Source organism: Podarcis melisellensis, assembly GCF_964234715.1.
Source record: "Podarcis melisellensis genome assembly, chromosome: 7".
Classification (NCBI taxonomy): domain Eukaryota; kingdom Metazoa; phylum Chordata; class Lepidosauria; order Squamata; family Lacertidae; genus Podarcis; species Podarcis melisellensis.
In genome coordinates, this window is record NC_138539.1 from 51,963,341 (window position 1) to 51,983,086 (window position 19,746).

General features: G+C 40.1%; 1 protein-coding gene across 2 annotated transcripts in view; it reads left to right on the forward strand.

Annotated features, from left to right (window-relative positions):
* CCDC102B (coiled-coil domain containing 102B) overlaps positions 1-19,746 on the forward strand; it is a 95,837-nt gene that overhangs the window by 36,371 nt on the left and 39,720 nt on the right. The window contains exons 5-7 of one of the 2 annotated variants that reach the window (XM_081919340.1): positions 44-152; positions 8,333-8,449; positions 15,259-15,468. In XM_081919340.1, coding sequence (XP_081775466.1) covers positions 44-152; positions 8,333-8,449; positions 15,259-15,468 — 436 coding nt within the window. The remainder of the gene's footprint in view (positions 1-43; positions 153-8,332; positions 8,450-15,258; positions 15,469-19,746) is intronic. The other variant, XM_081919341.1, reaches the window with a different exon arrangement.

Sequence of the window (19,746 nt, forward strand, 5' to 3'; positions counted from 1 at the left end):
ATATTTTAAAGTATTATTTGTTATCATTCTTGTAACACTGCAGAATCCGCTTATCTCTGGAGAAAGAGATAGAGAAGCTGAAGTCAGAAAAAATTCTGTGGAAATGGAAATATGAGGAGCTAAGAAAGTCCAAACAGCAAAGTCTAAAGCAGGTATGTTGCAAAAGGCAGTTACCATGGGTAACTGAAAAATAAATGAAATTTCTTCTCTTTTGTTGTCTTGCTCTCCCATACGTACAAACTTAAGAGGCAGATTATGAGTTATGCTGAAGTAGAAATGAATACATCTTCCATGTTTTATTACATTTCCATGTCTAGGCCCTACCCTGCTTTCAATCCACTTTCTGTCTGATTTAACATGGAAAATTCACCACCCTTCTTAAGCTGTGTCTGGGTCAAAGTTAGAAGGTCAGAGTTACTGCCTCAGATCCGTATGTACACTGCACTGGGATACCTTACAGAAGACACCTGGGCTATAAATGTAATAAACCAAGATATGATCATCTGAACACAGCTTTTTACATATGTTGCTCTACTACTACAACAACAACAATCCCATGGGGTTCTACTATAAGGTAAAATGGATTACACTTCCATACATGATACCTAATGCACCTGCTGAAGCTCATTTTTAGCAAATTGTGTATTGATTGTGTGCTATAGAAAATGAAACGATAATGAAAATCTAGTGGCAACTAACTTTTTAATGCTCTAAAATGGAACCTAAGAAATAATTAGCAGGATCTTGCGATAGAAATATAGCCTCTCCAGAGAACTTGCTCAGGTTTCAAAATTCATATATACTATCATTTATTTAAGACAGTTATATGCTGATTAACCGTTCACATTTCTAAGCTGTGGACATCAAAACAAACCATAGAAAGGGAAACAATAAAGCAATAAACATAAAATGAACACTACACTGAAATAACCTCTGGAACAAGAAAGCCCTTAATCATGAGCATGAAGGGGAATGCCTGTCTAATCTCATTTGAGAGACAGCCTTGGGCCCACTGCACTTAATGCACAGCTTCTAGTAGTCATAAAAACATAATATTCAATGTTAAGTCTTGTTATAATATTATTATCCCTGATTAGAATTCAGTCCTGAGTTGACATGGCTTCTGAAATAGGGTGCGGAGGGCAGTACATATATAAAATAGTAATAATGTTAGCATCCATCGAAAGCTGCAAACTTATACACACTAACCTGCAAATAAGATGCTGTTCCCAGATATTATAATATATGTCTGTCCTCTGCTAGTCCTATGAAAGTGATGATTAAGAACAGTGTTCATTTTAGTCCAAGAAACTTGCAGGTTCCTTCACTGACCACTGGTGAGCAGTATAGACTTGCAAATGCTTTCTTGCCAATAGCATGAATTCTCCCCCCTCCCAGGAAAATGTATTTGCTCATTATAAAATTGCTTTATGTTAGGTTTTTCCTTTTCTTTTCTTTTTTGAAAGGCTGTATTTGTGATTTGAATATATAGCTATTTGTATTAGCACTTACATGTAATTGCATTGCTGGATGATATTGTATGTTCTCCATAATAATTTTTCTCTTAATCTTATAGAAAACATAGCTAGGTTACATAGGTAAATTAAGGCAAATTATCAGACTGAACAGAAAGAGTGTATCTGGATTTTGTTTAATCAATGTGAAGGATGGATGGAAATTATTTTGAAATGCGACGTGTGTGTTCAGTAGGTCTTTCAGCTGCAGGATAAATTGCTTGTAAAATGTATGGTGCAACTATAAATCACCATAATGCTTCCTTAGGGTGATTTCAGATGCTTCATTTTATCCAAAAGAATATTGCATCTTCAAGATCCACATCAATATGGCTTGTTAAAGGTTAAATCGGTTTTTAAATTATGTTTGAAGCAACCTGTGTATGTCTCCATCATAGTACATGACGAGAGAATCAAATTATTGGGTGATTCCAATGCAGAGAAAAATGTTAAAAGAGATTTTGGAGATGCTTCCAACACAATAAAAAAATGGTCCAGTTTATAAAAAAAATTGCACCTGACTAAGTATAATTTGAGCATGGAAACACTGCCAGTAGATCAATGGAAGATTTTATTCCGCATAAACAGCTGTCTACAGTGGTAGCTCGGGTTACAGATGCTTTAGTGTATGTGATTTTGGGTTGTGCACCGCGCTGAACCTGGAAGTACTGGAATGGGTTACTTCCGGGTTTCGGCACTCATGCATGCGCAGAAGTGCTAAATTGTGCTTTGTGCATGCGCAGAAGCCCTGAATCGCATCCCATGCGTGCGCAGACGTGGCGCTGTGGGTTGCAAATGTGCCTCCTGCACGGATCACGTTCACAACCCGAGCTTCCACTGTATTTCTTTTCTGTCCTGTTCTCAGGGATTATTGTTTTCTTAGATTTATTTATTTTCAAGTTTATATCAGATTATTATTTTATATATATAATATTATATTTAGATCAGAAGTTTCCAATGTGCTGTATTCAAACTGTTATTGGGGTTCAACTCACATCAACTTCAGCTAGCATGGCCAATGTTAGACATCAGGAGGGCACTACATTGGTTACGCTGACCTAGATTAATAGAGTCCTTAGTGCCTGAGATAACTGCTTGAACAGTTAAAGTAGTGGGGGGTGGGCTTAATCTCACACTGATTACATCCAAAAAGCTGCAGGAAGACCATAGCAGCTTCTTGAGTGTCTGGAGTCCCACCTTCCTTCCTACTTAGGGGTGCCAGATGCAAAATGGTTGCCAGGGGCAGATTCTTGCATCTTGTGTAGAAGAGATCTTCTACACATCTAGTTGTGTAGAAGAGATGATTGTAGCGTTTGTAGTTTAAATGGACAGGACAGAAGCCCTATCCTCTTTTGCATCATGTCCACCCACTGTAGCCCTTTATGCCCCGCTTACCTAGAAAGCTGAGTGCCCCTCTGCAGAAACTGGCAAGGCAACAGGTAGAGATGCAGTAAGAAGGTTAACATGGAACTTTGGATTGTGGCCCTTCAATCTTAGCACAAAAGCAGGAGTGGGGAACTGGTGACCCTCCAGACAGTAGCGGAGAGTGGGTTGAGTTGCAGACACTTCCCTGACCTCCTGGCAGATGAGCCACTGCTGGTCACTAGCAGGGGAGGGGCGAGGTGGGGACAAGGTCACTACAGTGCAAATGCACCAGTCAATTAAATCCAGCACTTTTGCTGGTCCATTGTCCCTGTGCCACCATTCCCAGTGTTTCACCCCACCATCTTTAATAACTCACCTGCCAGGAGCTCAGGTAAGCATCTCTACCCTACCATGCCCTATACTTCTGCCTTTGGGTGTTGCTGAACTACAACTTTCATAATCCCTGACCCTTGGCCATGGTAACTGGGGCTGATGTTTGGAGACTATCAACATTTGGAAGGCCACAGTTTTCACATGCTTGTGTTAAGTATTATTTTACTACCATGAGCAGCAGTAGGCTTCAGTGTGAATTATAGAACTTTTTAGAAAGCCATCAAATCAGGCTTGCTAACTCCTGAAGCTGAGAAACTAAGAAATGAAACTGAATCAATAGGGGGTGCAAAAGGTCCACCATCTTGAAGCCTTGGCTGTTTCGTAATGTGATAATTTAAAAGCAGTTTTCTCCTCCACTTGGCAAATAGAATGTAAACATACAACCCTACAATCATGCATTGAGATTCTGTGTACAGTGTTCAGATAAGTACCCACACCTGCTGCAAATGTAAACATACATCCACACCTGCTTAATTAAGTATGTAGAAAGAAGAGAAGTTAGATTTGTTCTTCCATACAGCTCCTGAAACCATGTATTTCTTTTATTTTTAAAAAATCAAACAAGTTAGAATGTAAACAGAACTGTATCAACTTTGAAACAAAAGAAGGGCATGGAAGAGACTCATTCAAGCATATTTTCTCTGTGTCTTATTTAAAGCACAACTTGATTTAGTTCAGCTTTTATGTTTTATGGAGCTGTATGCTGGCGATTGTATGGAAAACCAATATGCTTCCTCCTCTGCAAAATTAAAAGAGGGGAGGGGAAACCTCTTTCCAGCTTGGAAGATATAGATGTGACCATGAGATGTGTGGGTAATACACGATCTATGCTTAAGGTTGTATCCCTGTACGTTATCCTGAGTTGACCCATTAAAATTAATAGCCCTAAATTGGTCATATCCATTAACTTAATGTCTATTCTAAGTAGACCTAACATTAGATAACAACCCATTTTTAAAAAAATAATAATAATCATGTAATTTAGATTGTTTAATAATAGTAACAGCAACAGAAACGTAAAAGGGTTAAACTCTATCTTCTTCATAAAGATAAATTCATTCACATTTGACATTTGATGCCCGCCCCCCCACCGAAGGATGTTTGCTGAAAATGTTTTCCCAATGCACCATGCCTCTTTACAGTGGCTTGTTCTGTCACAAAATAAACGGGCAGGAAATGAATGTGTTTGCCGGGCTTGCCAGCCAATCATTAGTGTGGCCAAATGCAAAAGTGGGCAAGGTTCCTGCTCCTTTAAGACTTGTGCAAAAAAGGGGAGGTGGAATTGACACCATTTCCATCAAATCACCATTTCTCAAATCAAGTAGCATTCAGATGTTTAGGCCTATGACTCTCATCCTTCTTAATTCTTGGTCACACTGGCTGGGGCTTATGGGAGTTGTCCAAGAAATCTGGAGGGCACCAGATTGAAGAAGACTGAGCAGTAACACAAAGTATCATCTGGCTGAGGTGTTTACCTGTCCTCCCAGCAAGTGAGTTACTGCTGCTTACTGGGAGGGGGTGAGGTGGTGCCACTATGGATCACTGATGCTCACGGGGGAGAAGGAGAGGAAGAGGGGTGATGTGGCAGGGAGGTCTGTGTAGTGAAAACGCACCAGCAGAACCAATATGCCGCTCCTGCTGATGTGTTTGCACTGTGATGACCCAACTACCTTGTCACCTCTTTCCCTTTCATAAGCATCACCAACCCATCTTCCAGCAACCTAGTGTTGCAGGTCCACCCCAATGGGCAATCCGCATGTTTCCAAGCCCTGCATGTTGAGGGGTTGTTGCAAAAACCAACAATTGTTTCAATAAGACAAGGGCCATTTCTCCAGGGAATCTCAAACACCTCCATAATCTTTCCTGTGTTTTTTTATGTATCTGCAGCTCAGAAACACCCTAGGTTTTCCTCCACCTGCTTGTTCTTTGTTAGAATTCTTGCTCAGCTGCAAGTTAGATTTCTGCTGACTTCAAGATTGTCACCCTTTTTTCCACATGGAAGTTTGTTGCCCAGAATAAGTGTGTGTGTAGGGGGGGGAGGAAAGTACTTTCACCAGCTGTTGGATAGGAGGAAAGATTTGCAAGAGTCAGGCCAATCTCCCTAATGACTGTCAAAGCTCCATATGTTAGGAAGAAGATTGTAGTGAAGTGTTGCTTCCTTTAAATAATGAAAAAGCAAACTCTACTTCAAATCATGAAGACCAAGCACACCCTGCTGTCACATTCACATCCTTTGCAGCAAAGGGGCAACGAACAGCAGTAATACAATGCGGTTTCAAGTACCATTAAAACGTTGCGTTTGATGGAAGCACGGCACCATCCTTTGAAATGTAAACCAAATATCTGTTGTGAAACCTTGAAACACATGTGGGAATTAGCAAAGACTCTTTCTGCTTCCTGCAAAGTTAGGATGTCATTGAGGCAAATTAAGAGATGAAAGCTCGTGTTTTTACGTCAGATCTTCTGGTTCAGAATGCCCCAAAGCAGCTGCCCTTTGGAGACTTCAAATTAATTTAGAAGAAATAATTGCTATAATCCCTTTGCCTAAAACAATTTTTGCCATTTACATAGGGTTTTGAACACAGTTTGTATAATCTATTACCACTGCCACCCCTGCTGGTTTCTTCTGTCATAATCCAATCAACTACTAGAAAAGCATGCTAATGAGTCTTTAAAAATCCCATTTGGAATGAACATCAGGGGCTCCAGCTTTCCCTGCCTAGTTGTGGAATCTAAATTCGCAAAGTTCTCAAAAGCAATCTAGATGAAGCAAGGCGATATATGGGATTGTGGTTTTTGCTTTCCTGTGATGGAAATTCTTCTCTTCACTATGTGGAAAAAGTTTATTATAGCAGAATGGAATGATAAATCCCTGATAGCATATATAACATGACCCCCACTAAATCAGTTCTGGGTATGTTCACAGTATCTTTCCATCACATAGAAGTAACACCTTATTGGCCTGATCCTGAATTTGCTTCAATTGGAAGTTCAATGAGGCTTAGTAAGTGCACACAAGATTACAGACTAAGGGTGTGTATACATTGTTGCTACATCGTTATTTCCTCAATTTGGATCAAAGCTATTTTGGCAGCAGACACATCAAAAATAAGAAATGTTCACGGCAAATGACAGGATAGATATGGATTGTTATTGCCAGCATCATGTATACAAGTGCTTACCTAATCTAACCTAGGTATTTGTGCAGTCCGAAAAAGAGAGAGTAAAAAGTAAAAATATTCACCCCTTTTAACCGGTGGCTCTCCAGTTATGGAATCTGATTCCATGTGAGCTTAGGCAAGCCCCTCCCTTGTTAAATTTAAATGAGTCTTAAATATTCCACTTTGGAGCTCAGTCTAAGGTATTGGATGCTGTTCTTTGGAGCTGGGTGGGTTACTTTGGTGGTATGCTGGTGTGTATCTTCCTGAGGTGTAATTGGATACTTTAATGGTTTTAACTAGTTTTACTGTTAGATTTTATGGATTTCTATTTGTACATGGCCTCGAGCCACTTTGAGAAGCAAATCTTGTTTACAAAGGAAGCTAAAAGCTTTTAAAAATAAATATATATATTTAAAAATACACTGATTTTACAAGTTTTTACAATGAAGAATCCAGTACTGATAAGAGGATTTTGGAACTTCATGCTTTTATTGCTAAGTGCATTTCTGGACTAATACTTTATACTGGCCCATCTTAGACAGTTAGGCCCCAAATCGAAGCATTTGACATCTGTTCTTATGTTGTATTTTGCAATAAAATACAGTAGTTTCACTCCTGGCACTTTTGATTGGCTTTCCCAATCTGTTCTTTTCAAAGGGGGCCATCCACATTCATTAAAATCAATGTGGATTTTGCTATTGTGAGTCAATGAGGCAAAACAGAAGAATGGGTCCAGCAAATCATCATTCCTTCATAAAATTGTGCTTGAAAAAATACTCATTATTTTCTCTTTGTCTCTGTTGTAGTGTTGGTTTATGCTGAACTGTGACATTAGAATGGGTGATTCCATGTGACAGTTTCAGCCTATAATTGCCTATAACAATTGGAGTTTTTTGTTTGCCTATGCTAAGCTTTGCAGTGGTGGTATGAATTTAAGTGTTCTACACTTGTGAGAGCTTCTTGTGTGTTTTAAAACCGTGGAAAACAAGGTTTTAAACCTCCTCATGTTCATAGTGTCTTCCACCTTCAGAGATTCAGGCTACAGGTTGCGGAGGGTGACAACAGATGCAATGCAGGGAAGGAGCTAGAGCCTTTGAGCAAGATTCAACTAAGCTGTTGTGCTACAGAAGGCAGCATAAGAACTGCCACTAGCACTATGGGACTTCCCCCTTCTCTCACCTCCTCGCCACATAATTTCACAGGTCAGGTTGGGAGAGTGGGGACAACCTCTCAGAACAGAGCACAGGATGAAGAGAGGGGAGATCGTTCCACCAAGCAAACAGAAAGACTTGTGCTGATGGAGCAATCTCCTTAGCGTGATGTTGCATTCCTTTCTGTTTCCCTAATCATCCCGCTCATGTACTAAGATAAAGAGTCACAATCCAGTGAGTTTATTTAGCAGCATATTTTTTATGTTTTAAGCCAGGGGCGAGTAACCTTGGGCACAGGAACAAAGTTGGTCCTCCAGGCCTCCCTCTTTCATCCTAGCGATTCTCTCCTGACCATATGTTCACCTATTGGCTACATCCTCTTTGAATGATTTTGCCTGGCTGGAATGTGTTCTTTAATTGTGACAGTGCCTCTTGCTTGCTTGTCAGGGAGGAGTACAGAGAATGTGTGTGTGTGGGGGGGTGCCTTAAACCTCTGGCTTAGATAGGGCTGGAATTTAATTACTGGGCAAAGGTGAGCATCACAGCCATTGCTCTGTTTACTTTTGCATCTGGACCTATTCACCACTGAGATGTAGCAAACCAGTTTTTGCCTATAAGAGAATGTGGCCTTCAGGGCTAAAAAACTCTTTCATTGCCCCTGTTTTAGACCATCTAGAGAATATCGTTCAGATGATGCTTGCAGATGATATCCTAATTTTTCAGTGATGAGCCAACTTCTATTTTTCAGTTTGGTATACATAGTGATGTACATCAGACTGAAGTAACAAGAATCACAGAAGGTTTAGAGGAAGACACTGGACCCAAATCTCAGGACTCTATGAAGATCTGGGACTTACAAGCAGAGGTATGTTTAGCTATTTCTGAAGTGTGTGTTTACACAACAAAAGTTTATAGATCCTTTAGAATTATTTTAAGTATTATTTCCTAAATATATGCAGAACACATGGGACCCTGGATGTAAGAAGTATTTATATCAGGGGTGAAGGTTTCTATGGGAGACTATTAGGAGTCTGAAAAAACATATTGGAAGAGCACATTCAGTACATCTTGGTTGGAAAACTATTGGTTGAATAGTTTTTAAAAAACATTTTCATAAATTCAGTTATTTTTGTCTTTCGGAATCTGGTGAAAATGAAGAGTTAGAATAAATGTTGATATTAAGGGAGGGAAAGGAGAATGACAAATTCTGTCTTTGAATAGTTTGCTACAAAAGGGGTTTTAAAAAGGTAGAAATCTCATTACCTTTTCAGGGAACCTTAAAGGTATACTTTCCCCATCTCTTTGGGGTGCGGGTAGTTCATTCTGAGTGGACAATGTTTTATATATACATGACTGAAGGGCCATGTTCAAGTTCTTTGGATGAATCCATTTGAGAGACCCATTTTCCCTCCTTAGTTTCTTTGTGTAAACTTTAAAATGACTATTTGAGAGTAGAGAAGTTCAGGTAGGACTCTTAGTTTTGTAAGATTAAGATAAGGTATGAGTTCTTGAATACACTCATATAGAAAATGTCCCCCCCCCCTACAAAATAGAGTTCTGCACAAGCATGTTATTGTAAGAGCATTCACAAAAGAGAGAAAAGTTTGTCATTTAGGACACCATGAACTCCTAATCATTAAAGATACAGTTTTCACTATGGAATTTCTAAAAGACAAATTTACCATATTTTTCCGTGTATAAGATTATGCTTTCTTACTTAAAAACTATGTTAAAAATTTGGGCTCATCTTATACATGGATAGGTGGCTTTTGCAATAGGTGCATTTTCTAGCACCCCCCCTAAAAAAAGCTGGACAACTCTGGGCCACCCCCCCCAAAAAAGCTCAACAAATCAGGGCAATCTCCCCCCATTTTCTAAATTTTGCGTCCCCCAAAATAAGGGGCGTCTTATACACAGTGACGTGCTATACACGAAAAAATATGGTAATATCTTTGGTCACAAATCCTTATCTCTCTCTAGCGTATCTTCATAGAAAATTAAAAGTATTTCCTCTCCCTTACTTTTTCACTAATGTGAAAAAGCACCCAACCACAGCACACTGTGTATAAACCGCACACAGGGAGGCAGCAAGGCGTGATTTTCATCAGGATGACAGTATGGAGAAAAGGGAGGTTTAATATGTTTCCCTTGCCTCCAGCTGATCCTGATGAAAATTACACCCTCTGCACTGCTGTATGGAGAAACAAGACAGAAAAAACTCTCACTGTTGCCACAGAAAACAGTTACTGAAGGAAGGTGTTTTTTTGCCAGTCCCCCTGTAGATCACTTGTGCCTTCTGAACAAGAATGGGAGACCATTTCAAGCAGCATGGGAGTTGGTGTCTAGGCCAGTAGGGATGGGATAATAGGTAAGACTTTGCCCTTCTGTAAGCTGGAGCCTACAATGGAATAGTAGCATTCATTTACAGCAGGGACTTCCAACTCCCAATAGACTACGATCTGCTCACAGTATAAAAAAACCTGGCAGTGATCTACCCATTGTCAGATCATTGTTACTGAGCTTTTTCTTGGGGGGGGGAGATTGCTGAGGGGCCAGGAGCACCCCACGATCTGCCAGTAGATCACGATCTACCTGTTGGACATGCCTGATTTACAGGATCGCAACTGGGCATCCCAGACAGTATATTTTCAACAGCAGCTGTTTTCAGACATTTTAACATGAGGAAACCATTGTATTAGTTTACTGCCAAAAGCTTGCTTGCCTGTTTATGGACCTGAAAATGGGAAACTGGTAACAGGCTGGTGGAAAAGTCTTAAGGGAGACAAAAACATGAGATAAAATGATTAGTGTGGATGATCCGATGTGCTTATCAAGGGCATAATGGTATTAAAATACTCTCTGGATGTCATTTGCTCTATGCAACCTGCCGTCAATGTATAGTCAGGATACCTCAGAAACTATTGCTTCAAAGTAGCTTCCCACTACAAACCATATATGACTGCTCTCCTCTCATTTAAAACCTGTGCAATTGTAGCATAGCTCTTTTGAACACTAATAGTCTTGTATTGATTTTATTTTGTCCTTGTTGAGCTCTTTAAATTTAAAACAGCTGTTTTGCCAGTAGTTGTTGAGGATAGCCTGAGGCATCGCTCTGTTGTCTTTAACAAGGATTCATGACCCCCTGGTGTAGGAAGTCTTTAGGTCATTTTTGGGTTGCTTGTTTATGAAGAAAAAGAGGGTGAGCATTAAAAATGGACTTTTCAGTAGGGATTATCAGAGTAAAATTTCTCCCAGAAACATAGTAAATTGATAATAACTAACCTCCTCTGCTGTATGATGTAAAGTAGTAAAAAGAACACACACACACACAAACACACACACAATAATAGAATTGTTCCCACAAGTGGTTATGGTTCAAAGCATGCATGACAATTGCAGAGTCATTTGTTTAAAAACTGCCCTAATTATGTATAAAGCAAGAGACAATTTTAGAACAAAAGGGGCACATGGATGAGGAGAATGGAACCTTTCCTTTGGGGAATGGTCATAGCTCAGTGATAGAGCATCTGCTTTGTTTGCAAGAGGGTTCTAGGCAACTTCAGGTAGAGCTGAGAGGGGCCCCTGTCTAAAACTTTGGAGATCCATTGACAATCAAGGTAGGCATTACTGAGCTAGGTGAACCAATGGTCAAACTCACTAAGAGGCATTTTCCTATGTTTCTCCCACCACCTTCTGTTTCTAGGTTGCGTTCACACAGCAATTTATTTGGGGCATCCCCAAACTCGGCCCTCCAGATGTTTTGGGACCACAATTCCCATCATCCCTGACCACTGGTCCTGTTAGCTAGGGATGATGGGAATTGTAGTCCCAAAACATCTGAAGGGCCGAGTTTGGGGATGCTTGCCCTAACTCTTAATTTCCACATTATATTTGAGCTTTCACACAATGTAAATCCCACTTCTGGGAATCTAAAGGAAGTTGAGAGCTCATTTCCGTGTTAATTGCTTCCAGGGGGAAAAAATCATTTGCAAATCCATTAACCCAGAAAGCTACGGGGGTAAAGTGACAAAATTTGAGGGAGTAGACGAGCATACAGTTCTTTCCTGCCTATTTTATGTGAGAAAGCATACAGGGAAAAGAAGCACACACATATGGAAAGGGTGAGAGAGTAGCAACATTGCCCAATGACATTTGTTGTGTGTCACAGCACACTCATAGGTGCGACTGAAATTTAGCATGATGTGCTAATATATTGGTCAGAAAGCCATAGTTCCAGAAAGCAACCACTACTGCAGGTTGAAATGAAAGCAAAATGAAGATGTGTTCAAGAAGGACACTGACAAACTGGAACGTGTCCAGAGGAGGGCAACCAAGATGGTCAAGGGCCTGGAAGCGATGCCTTATGAGGAACGGCTGAGGGAGCCGGGCATGTTTGGCCTGGAGAAGAGGAGGTTAAGGGGTGATATGATAGCCATGTTCAAATATATAAAAGGATGTCACATAGAGGAGGGAGAAAGGTTGTTTTCTGCTGCTCCAGAGAAGCGGACACGGAGCAATGGATCCAAACTACAAGAAAGAAGATTCCACCTAAACATTAGGAAGAACTTCCTGACAGCTGTTCGACAGTGGAATTTGCTGCCAAGGAGTGTGGTGGAGTCTCCTTCTTTGGAGGTCTTTAAGCAGAGGCTTGACAACCATATGTCAGGAGTGCTCTGATGGTGTTTCCTGCTTGGCAGGGGGTTGGACTCGATGGCCCTTGTGGTCTCTTCCAACTCTATGATTCTGTGATTCTATGAAGATGCTAATACAATATTCCCCACTTCTGAATGAAATCTTAGTCTCTCCCAACTCCCCCAAGGCATCATTCCCCTCAGATATTAGGAGTGAGCTTGCCTGGGGGGAAAGTACGGTACTTGGAAATATAAAAAGGTAAGCAAGCTGTTGTGTATTAATCACAACATTTCTATTAAATCATTATTAGCAGGCATCATTTTACGGTCTGAAGAACCATGCCTTCGCTACAATAATAAGTAAAATGTCCTCTCTCTAATCAAAAAATGAAGAAAAGCCTTAATGTAATAGATAAGTACAGGCTTCCTCAACCTCAGCCCTCCAGATGTTTTGAGATAACAATTCCCATCATCCCTGACCACTGGTCCTGCTACCTAGGGATCATGGGAGTTGTAGGCCAAAAACATCTGGACGGCTGAGTTGAGGAAGCCTGGATAAGTAGAACATGTCTTTGGAACATTTGAAATGTTCCCAAACATATAGCCTTGGAAAGAGTTCTGTATCATATCAAAGCTTGTACACAAATACTAGGTGTTCTGTGTGTTTTGTTCTGTGGGGGCTACACAAAGATGTAGTCCCCGCATTATTTTAGGTATTTACTTTATTGAAATGCAGTCTTCAAACTGAAGAAAAGCAATCCATTTAATAGAAAAAAATCCATTTAGTAGAAAAAAATCTTTTTGGATATGTGAACTGAATTTTCTCAGATGTCCAGGATAAATATACTTGCCCTTTTACCCCATATCTATGTGTCAGGCAGTCCTACCTGCCTAATAGTTTGGCTGGGATTCACTCTTGGGTGCTTTTGTCATTTCTTTCCTTTCCTGAATCCAGTGAAGAATAAAAATTACATTGATTAGTCAGCATTGCAGAAAGATGAATTGCTTAGGATGGAAATTGAGGACCGAACTAAACATTCTACAGCAGATGTTGGTAACATTTGCCTGCTAGTTCTGTTTGCTTTTTATGAAAAGCAGTCTTCCAGCTTCAGTCATTAGCCTTCAAAATTCACACTTCTCCAAATTATGCAATTCAGTTCTCCAACCCCCAAATATGCACAAAGCACATATATATTAGTGAAAATAACACAGAAAATGGGGACATTGCTTGTAAAAGTATGTGCATTAGGTAACATTGCATAAAATGAATATATTAGAAGAAATGCTGGTGAATTTCCGTAAGGACTTTAAGAAAAAAAATATTATAAAGGGTTGCAAAAAATGAGATTGGAAAAATGAGAAAATGAGGAAAATACAAAATGGCAGTTGTCCATCGCTAGCTGCAATGTCCCTCTGAAATGTTTTTAAGGTGTGAGAAGCTTCATCTGAGTACTCCTCGTGTTGCAGTACTTACATTTTCAAAGGATCCACAGATCACATGGACTAATCTGTTTTTCATTTCCTAACTTGTTTCCTAACATCTCCATGTATGTCTTCGACTAGCCATAACTAGTGAGCAATAGGTTGTTTTTTAAATGGTTACTCTTTGCCACCATACTAGTCTTCATCGAAAAATATATTGGAAAGGCAGGGATAGATGATAGATAGATAGATAGATAGATAGATAGATAGATAGATAGATAGATATAGATAGATGATAGATGATAGATTAGATAGATAGATAGATAGATAGATAGATAGATAGATAGATAGATATAGATAGATAGATAGATAGATAGATAGATAGATAGATAGATAGATAGATAGATGATAGATAGATAGATGATAGATAGATAGATAGATAGATATCCTGGGTTTGGCCAGAGTTTACATCTTCTATACTTTTGTGCTGATAGTACGAACAATGAAAAATGCAAGTTAGTCTAAGAAATCAATAAACCTGGCTTGAGATACTGCTTCTTTTCAACTGTATGACCCATCAGATGATACCAAGTTACGAAAAGACAGTATGTATGTCTCTCTGTATTGTTATGAGTTTGTGGGTTCAAGACACCTATAATTTATGGATTTAATAGGTGTTAGAATTTATTTAATGCTTGTAGAGTTAAACTGGAAGTCAGACTCTTAGTAGCTGGATTCATCTTCCCTTGTTAGGAGATCACCAGACAGATAGGACATTAACAGAGAACAAAGACAAGGAGATGGGCCATCAACAAAGCAGAGACTCTCTGCGCAAATGGGTGGAGCTCCACCCTGAGCTCTGAGATTGGTAGTCAGTAGACAAGGCTACAAATTTTGTTAGGAGGAAGTTTTAGGATTTCAGCTTTCTGTGGCATGATCAAGGGGGAAAGGTATCGGTCTGTTAAAAGCAAGTGAGAGAGTGGGGCCAGAGCACAATGTGGACTACAGTACCTGCTTTGAAGAGAGTTTGGATTTGATATCCCGCTTTATCACTACCCGAAGGAGTCTCAAAGCGGCTAATATTCTCCTTTCCCTTCCTCCCCCACAACAAACACCCTGTGAGGTGAGTGGGGCTGAGAGACTTCAGAGAAGTGTGACTGGCCCAAGGTCACCCAGCAACTGCATGTGGAGGAGCGGAGACGCGAACCCTGTTCCCCAGATTACGAATCCACCGCTCTTAACCACTACACCACACTGGCTCACAATTGAATTGGGAGACTGCAGCAGTGGGCGAGATGGGATTCTCTTGCAGTGTAATGCTTTGAAGCCCTACACTGTAGCGTCAGGTTATATATATGTATAAATAAACCATATAGCATAAAGACATGTAACAGTATATAAGGAGCTAGGAGCTCTATGCATAAATCCCAGCAGAATCCTGGGAGCTGTTCTGTATGTCATAGCTGTTTGACATCTCAAGCATATTAAGAACCCTGGATTAATTTGCCTGCATAATAGTTGCATGGGCCCACAAGTTTAATTTGCCTACAGCTGTGTGTCTTTTCCAGGAAAAGGGTTCTTGTCTTCACAGATTCTGCCATGCTCCTCTTCCATTTTCCAGACGGAAATACCACAGCCTGAAAGTACATCAGTATGGGAAAGAAGAAAAAACCTTGAAATAGAAAATCAAGAACTGGGTATAGACAACAGAAGATTAAAGGCCAAGATGACGGATCTTCAAGATCTTCTGGACAGAAAAAGTAAATGGCCTGCAATTCATCTGTGTGGAGATCTCAAGATACCATACAGTGAACTGCTGGGGGGAAATAAGGTATGATGCTTAGTTACTTAATTCAAGCATTTCGGCAAGGGGTAGTTTGAGCTGTAGCAAATACTTCTCCCGCATTTCATCCTCATCCCTGACTTCCACATTTTAGATGGGGCTCTCTTATGGAGAAAGTGCCTATACAGAGACCTGCATCCAAGCTAGAAACCTGCACATTCTACAGAGTTCTACACCTAATGTGTGAACATTGCAGTGGAGCCTAAAAGCTGCATAATTTTGGAGGTGGAGCCAGTGGTGGGACCCTTTTCTACACATGATGCCACCTGACACAACTCATAGCAGAAGGGAGCTTTAATTGAATTTATTATCAGCATTCTTTTCTGCATAAAATATCAATTACCCGGTCATGATTTCTGCATTAAACATGTTATTAATTATATTTATACTTCACACAATAATAGTACAAATAAGCATCAAAGGAATATTATTATAGCTATAAAAAAGCACTTATTTTTCAATGAATATTTGAAGATAATTGCTTTAGCAGTCTGCCAAAAGTCAGGGGTTTTTGCAGTGGGTCAGCCAAACAGAATTTTATAGGATGCATCCACATTGGCTGTTTGTGCATGATCTGCTATGGTTATATGTGATTTTCATGATTTCAGACAATAACTTGCATTGTAAATCACCAGAATATTCATGAAAGCATATCTATAGCAGCCTATAAGACTGCTATATCTGGATGATCGTAACACTATTAAGAAGCAATAGAGTTAGAGTGGATCAGGACACTGATCAAATAAATTCCTCTCATGTGTTTAGAGTTTGTTTTGAATTGCTTCTTTTTGGTAGCCCAGACCAGGACCATATCTTATGGGGAAAAATAAAATAAAACGACAAGATAATGTAGCATGAACAGAAGATCATTTATCTTCATTGGATGTGTTGCCAGTGCTTAATTTGTAAAATGAGCGGTGTCAGTGCTCAACAGTGCCAGATGCTATCACAGGAGCTTTGGGCTGACTGTCAATACAATACTGGGGGGTTGGGGGTGGAATTCTGCATTTACATAGAGGCATTTATCCCTCTCGCCAAATGCAAAGAATGGCATGCAAGTCTAAGAGTTCGAGGATCCAGTTGTTGCTGTTGGAATGGTTTGTGGGGTTTAAGTCAGGCTGGCTTTAAAGGTACACCAGAAAAACAACAGAATATCCAGCCCTCAACACCCCAAAGTACAAAGACTGTGCAATTTACTCGTTAGTCAAAGAAGTCTTTAGGTTTCCATTTTCTAGGCAGGCTAGAAACCACCAAAGATATAGAGCTGGGATAGGTGGATAGCCAGTGTTGTGCCCTCCAGGTGTTAATGTCTATAACTCCCATTATTCTTAGCCAATAGTTGTGCTACATGGAGCTGATGGAAGTTGAGGTCCAGCAACTTTTGAGGGGCAGCATATTGGGTACCCCTGTTGTAGACCTAAGAGAAAGGGAAGTGGGACAGATAAGGAACTAAGTCTAGAGAAAGGGGGGACCAGCTTGAACAGGAGACACCACAGAACAAAAAGGATGTGAGATTTGGAAAAATCCATCCCAAGCTAAAATCAAGAAGCCAAAGGGAAATAGTTTGGGGGTAGCATTTACAAGCCAAGCATTTATTTATTTTTTAAGTTCTTACTAACTTTGCATTCACTGGTCTGGATGTTTGTAGTAGTTCCATGTATTATTGCTCACTTGGGCAGCTGCCTCAAGGCCAAACTAAATGAGACACCATTCACGAAATTAGCTTTTTAAATAATGGCATGAATGGGAGCTTTCCCCTTTATGCACATAGCAGGCATTGGGGCTTGATCCAGACTGAGAACCAGGGAAAGGATAAAATGTAAAAGGTCCCTATCCTGTGTCAGGGTTCCAGTTCAGATCAGCACCCTTGTGCTTGCTATTTATATTAAAACAACAACAACAACACTTGGTAATTGTGTGATTGGTGTCTTATCAAGTTTGGTCCTGTAGCTGGTCCAACCTACATTTGATTTCAAATTCCCACTTGGCCGCCAACAATCAAGTGATTGACAAGAGAACTATTTACAAAGGAAAGGAAAAGAGAGAGTCAGTCATGGGAGCTCTATTCATACGAACACAGTTCTAAACCAGCTTTTTCAACACCACTGCTTTCTGCACAAGAACCAGCCTATGGACATTGCAGGAGGCTGGACTAGATGATCCTCAGGGTCTCTTCCAATTCTACAATTCTATGATTCCATATCAGAGTTGCTACCTCTGAGATATATACCTCAGATAATAGACTCCCACCCTTAAATAAGTAACTAGCGTGACTGTTCCTCGCTAGCTTTAGCAGTGTTTCTTGTTGTCACTGAAAGAAAAATAGCTGAAGTGTGTAAAGAAAAATAGAGAAGTGTGTAGCCTTCTCTTTCCGATCATGAGCACAATGCCTTGGGGATAAATGTTGAGACAAGATTATATCTGAATTTGGACCAACTGTGTATTTCTCTGTTCCATGGAGAGACTCTAGTTACATGAAACTTTTAGACTATACTAAAAACAAAATACAGGTTTTATTTCACCAGGCTTTTGTGTTGACCCCTTTACTGTGATAGAATAACGCATTATTACTTTTCCACCTTTCCATCTACAGTTTCTATGACTGGTATATATCATATTTCCCTTTAGCCCTACTGCCAAGTTTTTTAGACAGCTGCCTTGATTGCATGAAAGATGTGTATCAAATCTAATCTTCACTGTACTTGAAACTTTTAAAAAACAACCTACAGTTTTTTCAAATATATTATGTATGACTGTAGAAAATGTGGTTTTACTGTATTTTATTAGAGATATAAAACATAGGAATCAAAATGCTTTACGTGGCCTATGCAAGTTTTATATACTTCAACTTTTAACTACTCATATGACAGGCTGAAAGCAGAGAAATATATCATTCACATGGAAATTCATATCTATGTTTTAAAAAACATTTCCCTAAAACTATATTTGCGATCATAGCAGCTCATAGCTTATCTTTAAATACATATATGGGTTACAAGCTTTCCCATGTCAAGAATAACAAATTGATGACTACCATCATTTGATCTGGATTAAATAGATGGTTGGAAGTGGGGGGGGGGGGAGAGATTCAGACTAGAAGCATTAGATGTATTTTAATTTCCAACGATATAGTGAGTTTATCTGGCTAAGTTTCCAATGACCTAACTAATCGGCTTACAAACTGATACCGTATGCTGTTGCAGAGAGAAAAGAGAAAAGGGATGCAGTGGTAGCGGGGGGGGGGGGACAAGCAGTGTAAGGAGGTCCATTTGCTTTCAGATACGAAGTGGAGCCCATGCAGGTTCATCAGAGTCACTGGGTCATCAGCCCCATCAGTTATACCTGTTCTCCACGCAATGCATTCACTTGCAAACACTTCCCACCTCCCTAAAATGGGACACTTTCATTTAGCCTAATGCATAGCATGAGATCATTCATTCTTAGCCAGCAGACCTGTCCATAGTGAGGAATTAACTCCTTATTGTCAAAAGTACACTTACAAATTAGGAAAGGGCATGTCTATCAATCCCGGGTCTCTTAGCTACTCCTAGGTGTGCACCCAATGCAGCAACAGCGAGGCCCCGCCTCCAGCCTCTGCTTATGAATCTCCCCCACCTGGGCTGCATGCAAGCAGGGAACAACTCTGCCTGCATGCAGTGCCATCTTTACCAAGGGGGAGGGGTGTTTCTGTACATCCCCGGTATAGAAGAGACTGCGACCCACATCCCGTGGAGCTGTGGGCATGCGTTAGCAGAGTTCCGCAAGAAGCGAGACTGTGTAGGTATGCGGCATCACGAATTTTTCTTTATTTACAGCAAATCAAAACAAAAAAAACATGGCTAGTGTGAACAGGGTCTCACACATGCATCTTCTCAGTTCGAGAGCAGGGAACAAAAAGCAGAAGAACAAGAGCACAAAGAATGGAAATTCGCTGGTCTGAGTTTCCGTTCCCACACTTCCATCAGTATGGAATGTAAATAAGGATCACATGATCCAGCAATGAGAGAATGAATTAGTACTGACATCCTCCCCCATTTCATGACATCATTGCTGCAGACTTTAGCAGAGTTGCAGCTTATTTACAAATACACTCAGTTGTTCTTTGTTAACAACTTTTGACAACAAATCAGCAGGAATTTCCTTTCCTGGCATATAGGACACATTTATGAGCTCCCTGTGGATACAATCCCTTGCATGACATAACTTGATCTGCAAGTATTTGGTTCCTTGCTTACACCCTTCAGAATTAAGCAAAGCTAAGCATGA